At 53.5% G+C, this 11,401-nt stretch overlaps 1 protein-coding gene across 1 annotated transcript in view; it reads left to right on the forward strand.

Moving 5' to 3' along the window:
• The first annotated feature begins 498 nt into the window (after nt 1-498).
• ATP2A3 (ATPase sarcoplasmic/endoplasmic reticulum Ca2+ transporting 3) overlaps nt 499-11,401 on the forward strand; it is a 22,389-nt gene continuing 11,486 nt past the window's right edge. The window contains exons 1-12 of the mRNA XM_011360059.1: nt 499-597; nt 788-926; nt 1,220-1,300; nt 1,391-1,476; nt 3,271-3,735; nt 5,354-5,442; nt 5,624-5,726; nt 6,951-7,082; nt 7,473-7,598; nt 8,731-8,949; nt 9,058-9,393; nt 11,150-11,370. Of these exons, the coding sequence (XP_011358361.1) occupies nt 526-597; nt 788-926; nt 1,220-1,300; nt 1,391-1,476; nt 3,271-3,735; nt 5,354-5,442; nt 5,624-5,726; nt 6,951-7,082; nt 7,473-7,598; nt 8,731-8,949; nt 9,058-9,393; nt 11,150-11,370 (2,069 nt within the window). The 5' untranslated portion in view covers nt 499-525. The remainder of the gene's footprint in view (nt 598-787; nt 927-1,219; nt 1,301-1,390; nt 1,477-3,270; nt 3,736-5,353; nt 5,443-5,623; nt 5,727-6,950; nt 7,083-7,472; nt 7,599-8,730; nt 8,950-9,057; nt 9,394-11,149; nt 11,371-11,401) is intronic.

An 11,401-nucleotide genomic window follows, 5' to 3' on the forward strand; every position in this document is an offset into this window, starting at 1 on the left:
AGAGTGACAGCGGGCTCTGGCTGGAATCATGCTCCTCTGGCCAGCAGACTTCAAGTGTGAGCCTGTAGCAGGACTACTTGGGCTTGTTGAAATGGACTGCTGGGCTCCACTCCAGAGTTTCTGGCTGAGGAGGTCTGGGATAGACCCCAGGAATGACTTTTATAACAAATTCCCAGGTGATGCTGCTGCTGCTGGGCACTACACCTGGTGAACCACTGCTAGGCAGACAGTGAGACCTCCAGCTGGCAGCTATACAACTGCCTCATATCACTGAAAGTTAGTGGGTGGAACTTGGGCTGTAACGGTCACTAGTCTTAGGGGCTGAGTGTCCTGAGCCAAGACCTTCTCAAAATAGCCCTTTCCAAACCCAAGGATCCCCAGGGGTATCTTTCCCAGAGCAGGGAAGCAGATAGGAGACCCAGGGTATAAAGGAAGTGGCGAGCAGACCCTAGCCCACAGCATAGCCCAAACTGACTACTTTGATCCCGGCAGGTCCTGGCCTGGTTTGAGGAGGGCGAGGAGACCATGACAGCCTTCGTGGAGCCTTTGGTCATCATGCTGATCCTCGTGGCCAATGCAATCGTGGGCATATGGCAGGTGGGAGGCACCGAGGTGGAGCTGGGCTGCTGGGTTTGACCCAACTGCTGAGTGTGACCTTTACCTGGTGTTAGAGTCCTGCAGATCCTTCTGCTTCCAGCTCCATCCCGAAGCCCAGGGTGTTACTCCAAGCGGGGGTAGCCTGCTTGGGCCAGCAGGGACAGATCGCCGCCTGCCTTGTGTTCTGCAGGAGCGCAATGCCGAGAGTGCCATCGAGGCCCTGAAAGAGTATGAGCCAGAGATGGGCAAGGTGATCCGCTCAGACCGCACGGGCGTGCAGAGGATCCGCGCCCGGGACATTGTCCCTGGAGACATTGTGGAAGTGGCCGGTACTTTAGGGGCCTCCTCCTTTCATTACGTGATGCTGGCGAGCCCATCCCTCTCTGTGCCCCGCTCTTTCTGGCCGTATATGTAGAGGGTGTGGTTGTCAGATCCCTACAAAGCTCTTTGTCCCAAACCCTATTGGACAGATGAGACTGTAGGCCAAGGGCAAGGTCCACCTAAGGGATCATAGCTTATGCCCTTGCCTTTCAACTCCAGCCTTGGTTTCTGGGAGCCCTCCTTGCTTTCCAGGGAGGTAGCACCCAAAGCCACACTCAGCCAAGCCATTCTCTCTCTGCAGTGGGAGACAAAGTGCCTGCTGACCTCCGCCTCATCGAGATTAAGTCCACCACGTTGAGAGTGGACCAGTCCATCTTGACGGGTGAGGCCCAGAGGCCGGGCTAAGCAGGGGCTGGGTCAGGAGATGGGGGTGTCTTCATGTGGGGCTTCTTATTTCTTATTCCACAACCAGGCGAATCTGTGTCTGTGACCAAGCACACAGATGCCATCCCAGATCCCAGAGCTGTGAACCAGGACAAGAAGAACATGCTATTTTCTGTAAGTCCCTGGAGCCTTTTTTCTGGACAATGATAATCAAAATAATAACATTTAGATGAATCGGTTAAAGCCTTACAGGGAAGAACATCAATTATTGACAATACATATAAATTTATAGTAAAATAATAGGAGCTGCATTGTGTTTACTGAAGGTTCTGTGCCTAGCATTGTGTTAAGCCCATTACACGTATTAACTTATTTAATTCTCACAATGCCTTTGAAATAAGTGCTCTTGTTATCTTCATTTTCCAGCAAAGAAACAGGCACAGAGAGGTTAAGTAAGTTGCCCAAGATCACACAGCCAGTGAATGGCAGAGCTGGGATGTGAATTCAGACATTCTGACTCCAGAGCTTTTCTCCTTACCTGGTAGGCTTATCCTGCCTTAATCTGGAGAGGGTAGAGTTTGCCTATAATCACTCAACAGAGAATCTTCTAAACAGAAGAGGGTTGCCAAAATGGTGGAGGATGGTAGGAATAATCCACATCTCTGATGGGAAAATGAACCGTAAGGCAAGACAACAGGCACCCTTGGCTATTTTTATGGAGAGTGGTGGCTTCAGCCCTGGCGGGAGTGATCTGCCCATGTGGCCTCAGAAGGACTTAACCAGTGATGCTCACAGGCTTCCTGGAAACAGCCTGAAGCTGAGCACAAAGGCCATAGGAGGGCTCAGGCCAGTTGGCAGTGGCCCAGGGCACCAAGTTATAACAGGCTAGAGAACCTCCCCAGAAGAACAGAAATGGAGAAAGCCGTACTTAGATGCATGGAAGCCTTGGGGTGGGGAGGGGATGCTAAGGGGCATGCTCAGCCATCAGCAGCTGTCACTAAGGAACTTTCTAAGGAGGATGCTCTGGCTAACTGCAGGTCATTTCCTTAGCTGAGGGGCCTGCAAGTGAGGGGCAGGAGCTGCATTGCTCAAGGCAGGAGAGAAGCTGAAGCTTCCATCACCCTCTCTCCAGCCTGAACACAGTGCACCTGTCTGAAGGGGTACTGAGTTATTAGCCTCCTTGGAGCAGCTGTGTCTTGGGCCTCTGCTGGACCATTTTTTTCAGAAGAGGACATGGAGGCTCAAGGCTGGCTGACCCTTACACCAAGACTTAGTGATTTTACCAAGGCCTTGGGAATAGATGGACTTAAACTCAAGTTTTCTGGATTCGTCAGTAAATATTGATGGACAATTTACTGGGAATCAGAGGTCCCCAATCCTCAGGCCGTAGACTAGTACCAGTCCATGACCTGTTAGGAACCAGGCCGCACAGCAGGACGTGAGCGGCAGGCAAGCGAGCGAAGCTTCCTCTCTATTTGCATCCGCTCCACAGCACTGGCATCACCGCCTCAGCTCCACCTCAGATCATCAGGCATTAGATTCTCATAGGAGCACCAGTTTCTGGTGCCAAAAAGGTTGGGGACCTCTGCCTGGGATCACAATCAGCCACACTCACATGTGGCCTCATTGATTGTTTATGAATCATATTTCAATGGATCGGTGCTGTGCTCTACTGGTTGATCATACTGTCAGTATTGTCCTGGTGCTTCTTCTGTGTCAAGCCCCATGCTAGGTGCTAGGGACATGGTGTTGAACCAACTCCTTGCCTTCACAGAGCTAAACTATCATGGGGATGATATTAATGACTCAATACTACAATAGCTGCATAAGTCTAGGAGCAGTAAGTGACGTGGAGAAAAAGAGAGCCAAGTGGGGGGATAAGAGCTCTACCCCGGCCTGAAGGAGTCAGGGGTCCTGGGCCCCCACCAGGGTTCTGAGCAGCCCTTTCCTCATCCCTCCCTTGGCCAGGGCACCAATATCGCATCAGGCAAGGCAGTGGGTGTAGCAGTAGCCACAGGCCTGCACACGGAGCTGGGTAAGATCCGGAGCCAGATGGCAGCTGTGGAGCCAGAACGGACGCCGTTGCAGCAGAAGCTGGATGAATTTGGGCGACAGCTGTCCCGTGCCATCTCCGTGATCTGCGTGGCTGTGTGGGTCATCAACATCAGTCACTTTGCCGACCCAGCCCATGGCGGCTCCTGGCTCCGCGGCGCAGTGTACTACTTCAAGATTGCCGTAGCCTTGGCTGTGGCCGCCATCCCCGAGGGCCTCCCGGCTGTCATCACGACATGCCTGGCACTGGGCACACGGCGCATGGCACGCAAGAATGCCATCGTGCGGAGTCTGCCCTCTGTGGAGACCCTGGGTTGTACCTCAGTCATCTGCTCTGACAAGACGGGCACACTCACCACCAATCAGATGTCTGTCTGCCGGGTGAGTGTCTACAGACAGCTTGGGGTCTCACTGGTGTTACTGTGTGATGTTTGGAGGCTGGGCTCCCTCTCTGGGCTGCTCCCTGACTCCTTTTTAGCCAGGGATGGAGGAGAGAACCTGTGGGCTGCCCCATGGTGGGTAGCAGATACAGGTTTTCATGGGCAGCAAAGCCTGGCTGGACATGTGTCACTAGGACCCTGGCAAGTCACTGGCCATCTATGAACTTCAGTTTCTTCATCTGAAGTTTGGGCGTGCAAGCCCCGCCAGGTAATCTATAAATAAAGGACATAGGAGGGGGTCAAGTACAGTCTTGGCATCTGAACCAAGCTGGGCCTGGACCCAGGCTCTATCCTGCTCCACCATGACTCTCTGCAGTCAATGTGTGACAGGCATCTGTCACCAGATATGCCAGCTCCAGTGACCTGAGAAGGGCCAGAGCAGGAATTATTCATTCCTTGGTACTCGATCCCAGATCCTGGGCCTGCTGCCCACATGCTCCAGGGATTCTGGCTGAGACTCCTGCAGGCCTTTGGGGCAGAAGGGTAGATGGTGAAAGCTGTGAGTTTCCCACCTGTTCCAGGTTCCCCCATTGCTCCTCTCCCACCCCTGTTCCCATAGTCTGCCCGTTGGGCCTCAGAAAACCAGGTTTTGTGTCTGAGACCTTAAATTCCCATCAAAACCCATTAGAGGCTGCCGCAGGGGAAGGGGCACCAGCAGCTCAATTGCATTGCTAAAAACCCTAGTAGGATTTGAACAGAGTGGTCCTTGACTGAAATAAAGACTTGAAAAGCACAGTATAGGGAAGTTGTAGAGGGCTGAGAAACCTGACGTCTCAGAGACTGTGCTGGCTGGAGCACTGCCCACAGGAGCAGGGAGGAGAGCGAGAAGAAAGGACATTTATTGAGCACCTACTGGGTGCTGGACTGGCCTTTGGTTTGGGAATGTACAGTGAGGTGATTTTCGGGATGCAAGAACTGTCTCCCTGGCAGAGATGGCTGAAGACAAGAAAATGCTTCCCTGGGAGGGGTAAGCCCTCATCTGTGAGGTACACGGGTGGGGGTGAGTGACCCAGCTTGCCCTGTGGGGAGGAGCACACTGTCTGCAGACATCTTTGGGCAGGAGGGGTCTGCCTCAGAGCCGGGTATGAGTTTCCACCCCTGGAGGCTGGGAACTCATCCTCTTGAAGGCAAGGAGGGGCAGCTAGACTCTGATCACACTTTCTTCCCATGTTACCAGTGGAGAAACTGAGGCTCAGGTGCTCAGCGAGGGGTCACACAGTAAGGTGGGCAAGGACCCAGGCTTTGCCCCAGCAAAGGGCTCTGTCAATCTGAGAGCTGCCCCCAGAACAGTGAAGAGTCTGCCATAAACTCATCAGGGGTGCCCAGAGCAAATGGACAAGCCTGAGCTGGACACACCTAGGCAGAGCAGAGGGGCCCTGCCTCAGTCTGAACTCCATGCTCTTGCATTGCAGCTCCAAAACCCTGGGGGATAGAAGGCTACCAGCTCCCCTGGGGGCCTACAGGACCCAAGCTGGGGTCAGGCGTTATTCAGATTGGCTGTCCAGGGAGGAGGGAGGCAAGGGCCCACTTCAGCATTGCTCTGCGCTCCCCATCCCCAGATGTTCGTGGTAGCCGAGGTGGAAGCAAGTGCCTGCCGGTTGCACGAGTTCACCGTCTCGGGTACCACCTATGCTCCGGAGGGCGAAGTGTGAGTGCTGGACGTGCTGGGCAAGGGGGCTCCTGTGGGCTGGGTTTCCTGGTCGGACTGGGCTACACGCCACAGCTCTGAGAGCTGTCAATGAGCAAGGCCTCCTGGGGGTGGGGCCAAAAGGATGGGTGCCTCTCAGGGATGAGGCCAAGTCCCTTTTACTGACCTCCTGGCTCCTCAGGCGGCAGGGAGAGCAGCTGGTGCAATGCGGGCGGTTTGATGGGCTGGTGGAGTTGGCGACTATCTGTGCCCTGTGCAATGACTCGGCGCTGGACTACAACGAGGTGGCCCCTTCTCCTTTGCATGACCTCCCTCATATCCAAGCTGCTAGGACAGACCCTTGTCCCAGAGTATAAACGCTTTCAGGGTTGGTGGGCCCTGCCCCTTTGGAGTGCCACGCTGCGGGAGCACTGCCACCCCTGCACATCCTCCACTGACACACCTCCCTCTCTCTCTGACTGGCTTCTGAACTGGGCCTGGGGATTCTAAGGCTGTGGGGGACTGTAATGTAAGGTGCTGCAGGGCCTGAGGGAAGTGATTTGGGGTGTCAGACTAAGGGAGGTGTTTAAAGCAGAAAGCACAGCCCAGAAAAGGCCCCCAGGTCATAACAGACTCATGTGATTTAGGCACTGAGTTACCTTCCCTGTGGCTGGAGCAGTGGAATGGAGCACGCAGGATGCTCCTGTCTGAGGGGAAGGACTTGGCCATACTAAGTCAGGCCCAATGCCAAGCTGAGGGCAGATAGCCACCGAAGGGTTTTCAGCAGGGGAGTGATAATGGCCACATTTACATTTACAGATTACCTAGGCTTCTGTGTGGAGGACAGAACAGACAGGGCAAGACTGCGGCCAGGGACTCCTGTGTGGTCGTCCAGGACAGAGATGCTGGCGGAGTCCTGGGTCTTGGGGAGAGGGGGAAAAAGCATAGGCTAGGGAGAGACTTTGGAGCCAAAATCCTGGGACTTGGTGACTGATTAAGTGAAAGAGAAGGTGGAGGTCAGGGTCGCTTCTGGTTGCTGTCCTGGCTGGGACTGTCACTAAAGTGGCAAGTGTAGGGAGAGGAAGAGGTGGCATGAGGATCCCTAGGGAACAGAGTTTAATAGGTAGCAAGTGGACATATGGGCATGGAGCTTAGGAGAGATGTCAAGGCTGACCTGGGCACTGGCAGCTGTGAGCATGTGAAAGTTGGTGGAGGCAGGGGGCATATGAGGTCTCAAGGAGAGATGGTGGGAGGGAAGGAACAGGGCCGGGACGGTAGGTTTTAGAAAGAGGAACCTGGCAATGATGGCCCTTGGTGTTGAGGATGGGAGGGTTGGAAGAGAAGGTGAGCATCAGTGCCAGACACCACCCAGACCCCAGGTCAGCTGAGAAGAGCCCACAGGCCTGGTGCAAAAGAGGTTACAGATAACTCTGGCAGAGGGAGCTCTAAGGGAGTGAGTGGGAAATGAGGCTGGGAGCCCCTCTGGGGGTCACCTTGCCCCTCACTCCCTGTAACCTGGGCCTCGCCAGGCCAGGGGCGTGTATGAGAAGGTGGGAGAGGCCACGGAGACAGCCCTGACCTGCCTAGTGGAGAAGATGAACGTGTTCAACACGGACCTGCAGGCCCTGTCCCGGGTGGAGCGAGCTGGTGCCTGTAATGCGGTGAGTCGGGGGCTCAGGCCACAGGCCGCATGGCTGGCCTTCTGGGGCATCTGGAGAAGGGAGAGAGGAGAACGAAGTCTTGGGAGGCTTCTGAGAGGAGGAAGGACATCAGACCCTAGTAAGACTTGGCTAAGGAGAAAAGAAAGGGAAAGTCTGAGTGTGGTCGAGGACTTGGAGTTGGGAAATGCACAGCATGGTCAGGAAATGGCCCCTTTTTTGGCCCTTCCAGGGCTGGTGAGGGAGATGGAGGCCTCAAATGCCAGGGTCAGAGAAGGATAGACACCATCCTGCAGGGAGCAAGAAGCTTTTAATGGGGCCGAGAGGCTGCTGAGAAAGCGGTGAGAGTTGCTGGCTCTGCCCTCCTTGCCCGCACCCACCTGGGCCTCACAGGTCATCAAGCAGCTGATGCGGAAGGAGTTCACCCTGGAGTTCTCTCGAGACCGGAAGTCCATGTCAGTGTACTGCTCGCCCACTCGCCCTGGCCCAGGTGCCCAAGGCAGCAAGATGTTCGTGAAGGTGAGACCTGCCTGACTGGCTTGGGGCCTCTGCATAACTGGGGTCCCTGGGGGACCTGTTCTCCAGTCCTCTGGAGAGCCATAGACTACAGCTGTGGGAGGCAAAGAGAGGTGCGAGGCCCATGATGAGTCCAGAACGAGAGTATTCAGCCTGCTATGAGAAGCTGGGAGCAGATCCAGGATTAGTGAAGATAAATCTAGGGCCGGGGGCTCAGGCCTGCCCCTGGACATGGTCCCAGCTCTGGGCTGAGAAGCACTGCCTTGCCACATGACCTTGGGGTCACCCATGCTCCTCCATGGAGCCCTGTTTCCCTATCTGAACAGCAGGGTCAGGCTGCAAGGTCTCAAAAGCCTTTTGCCTCTGACGGGCTGTTGTTGCCATCTTTGGTGCTTCCTGTTCCTCCCTAGAGGAAAGGAGCCAGGCCTGTCCAGACCTCTGCCCACAGCACCTCCTGTTGCTGCTTTGGAACCTGAAATAGGAATCACAACCCACACTTTACCCTGCAGAGGAGTTTTTAGTCCCTTTTGAAATGAAAAGACTTCTGTATGGGGAGTTTGGGTCTCTTTAAAAACAGCAATGCCCTTTGGGGAGAGAGAGAAGGCACTGAAGGAATGTTCAGAGGCTATTCCCAGGCAAGGGGCGAGGTCCGAGGTGAGACCCCGAGGCCACCGAGGAGCTTGCCACCCCTGAAACAACCTTCCCAGGGCCGCACCGACCACACCCTCTGTATGGCTCTATTTCTGGTCCCCAGGGAGAGCCCAGCCTGCCTCCCGCTGTTGAGCCCCCTGCAGAATTGGGATCCCAGGAGCATCAGGCTGGCAGAGAGGCATGACCTGCAGGAGGGCTGCCGTTCTCACCTCCACCCCCAAAATGCTGCAGCAGGCCTTCTCAGCTACAGGCTGATGGGGGGAGGATGCCACCCCCTGCTCCCCCATTCCCTTTGGATTTTCTCACGGTGGGGTCCACTTGGTTCCCACTCTGAGCTTTCAAAGAATGGATTCCAATCTGTACTTTACTGTGTATCCCCTTCTGTGGCCTTTTCTTATACCTAGACCTCCATTTTCTCAATTGGGCAGGAAGGAGGGTAGGGCTCCTGGCTGACAAATTGCCTCTCTCCTCCGCAACACTGCAGGGGGCTCCTGAGAGTGTGATCGAGCGCTGTAGCTCAGTCCGCGTAGGGAACCGCACAGTGCCCCTGAACACCACCTCCAGGGAGCAGATTCTGGCCAAGGTCCGGGATTGGAGCTCAGGCTTGGACACTCTGCGCTGTCTGGCACTGGCCACCCAGGATGCACCCCCGCGGAAGGAAGACATGCGGCTGGATGACTGCAGCAAGTTTGTGCAGTACGAGGTGGGTGCCGGGGCAAGGCTGGGATCCGTGCATCTGTCTGCAATGGCTGGGCAGGTAGCAGGCTGAGGGCGGGCCCAAGCCCCACTTGCATCTGCCCCCTTCCTACAGACGGACCTGACTTTCGTGGGCTGCGTGGGCATGCTGGACCCTCCAAGGCCCGAGGTGGCTGCTTGCATTGCACGCTGCCACCAGGCAGGCATCCGTGTGGTCATGATCACAGGGGACAACAAAGGCACAGCTGTGGCTATCTGCCGTCGGCTTGGCATCTTCAGGGACATGGAGAATGTGGCTGGCAAGGCCTATACAGGCCGTGAATTCGATGACCTCAGCCCTGAGCAGCAGCGCCACGCCTGCCGCACGGCCCGCTGCTTTGCCCGTGTGGAACCTGCACACAAGTCTCGAATCGTGGAGAACCTACAGTCCTTTAATGAGGTCACTGCCATGGTGAGGCCACTAGATGAGAGCCTGGGGGAGGTGGTGAGGAGTGGAGAGAAGCACTTGGCATAGGGCTTGGAAAGAGCAGCCTGTGCAACCCCTCCTTCTGCTTCATTCTTATATTTTCCAACATTTTCTTATGAAAAATTTCAAACAGAGAAATTGAAATAATTTTATAGTTAGTGTCTATATAGCCACCAGCTAAGTCTACAAATAACATTTTGTTATAATTGCTTTATCACATACCTATCCATCTGTCTCTCCTCAATCCCTCTTTTCTTAAATGCATTTCAAAGTAAGTTGTAGACATCAGTACACTTTACCTTCACGTATTTTAGAATGCATATTCTAGAGAGCACTATTTGTGGTTCTGTTTCTTTCTAATTTGAGTTAAAACTTGCACACAATGAAATGCACAACTTTTCAGCATGCCATTCATTTGGCGAGTTCTGATAAATGCGCATACCTGTGTCACCCAAATCCTTATCAAGATAGGGAATAGTACCATCAACCCATGAAGTCCCCTCATGCTCCTGCCCCATCAAGACCCTGTCCCACAATAGGCGACTGCTGTTCTGACTTTTTTCCACCAAAGATTCTTTTTTCTGTTCTAGATTTTCATGTGAATGGAATCTGACAGTATGTACTCTTTTGTGTCTTGCCTTTTTTTGAGATTTATCTGTGTTGTTGCAGGTATCAGTAGCTGATTGCTTTTTAATTGTTGGATAGCATTCCATTGTATGAGAATGTCACAGTTCATTTATCTTAATGTGTGGATGGACATTTGGTTTGGGCCTAGTTTTTGTTCTGTCTCATTTTTGATTGCTGACCTATTTGTCAACTCTGATCTGACTTTTGACCTAGAACTCACCCCTGAGCTGGCCTCTGTTATTAATTTTACCTCCAGCCTAACCCAGTCCTTTGCCTTCACCTTAATCCTGACTTGTGGCTCACCCTTGGCCTGGATGATGAACTGGGTACCAACTTTGACTTGACTACAACTGAAACCTTGTTTTTGACCTTACTTTTGACCTTTACATAGAAGGTCCCAGACCTTGGCCATGACCCTCTTAATCTGATTCTATACTTTGAGCTCAACTTTGATATGGGTTCCAGTTTGACTTAGACCCTGACCTGACCCCTGACATTGATCTTGATATCCTCAATCCAACACTTTATAATTACCTCAACTTTGATCTGGCTTCCAATCTTGACCTTGATTGAACTCCAGCTTCAACCATGACAGCACTCCTGATATGGATCATAGCCTTGACTTGGCCTCTGCCTTTGACTTGACCTCTTACCTTAATCTAATTTTTAATCTTGAATCTGAGTCCAGTCTTGACCTTGACCTTGGCTCCAAACTTACTACAACACCAACCTGGTCCTTGACCTGGGCCACGACCTTGACCCCTCATTCCTAACTTAAACTTAACTTTGTCTTTGACATCATTTTTATCTTCTCTCTCACATCCAACATGAATCTCATCCCCGCCTCATCATTGACCCACCCTCATGCCCATCCCCACCTCACCGTCATCTCTGGCCTTAGACCTGATCTTCCCAACTTTGTCCTTGTCTGCACTCCTTGCCTTCCTTTTAGCTTCCTCCCCAATTTCTAAGCTCATGACCTCACCGTTCGTTCTGCCCAGCTGTCTGCTTCCTCAGGGACATCCCCAAATCTTGAAGATAGGCTGGGATAAGGGAAGTTGGGGAGGTGAAAGGGAAATTTCTCAAGTGTGAACCCACCTAACCTGGCCTCCAGACTGGAGATGGAGTGAACGATGCCCCGGCCCTGAAGAAAGCGGAGATCGGCATCGCCATGGGCTCGGGCACAGCTGTGGCCAAGTCAGCGGCAGAGATGGTACTGTCAGATGACAACTTTGCCTCCATTGTGGCTGCGGTGGAGGAGGGCCGGGCCATCTACAGCAATATGAAGCAGTTTATCCGCTACCTCATCTCCTCCAATGTCGGCGAGGTTGTCTGGTGAGGCCCTGCGTTCTCTCCTCCCAGCCCT

Source organism: Pteropus vampyrus, unplaced genomic scaffold (assembly GCF_000151845.1).
Source record: "Pteropus vampyrus isolate Shadow unplaced genomic scaffold, Pvam_2.0 Scaffold50, whole genome shotgun sequence".
Taxonomy (NCBI): Eukaryota; Metazoa; Chordata; class Mammalia; order Chiroptera; family Pteropodidae; genus Pteropus; species Pteropus vampyrus.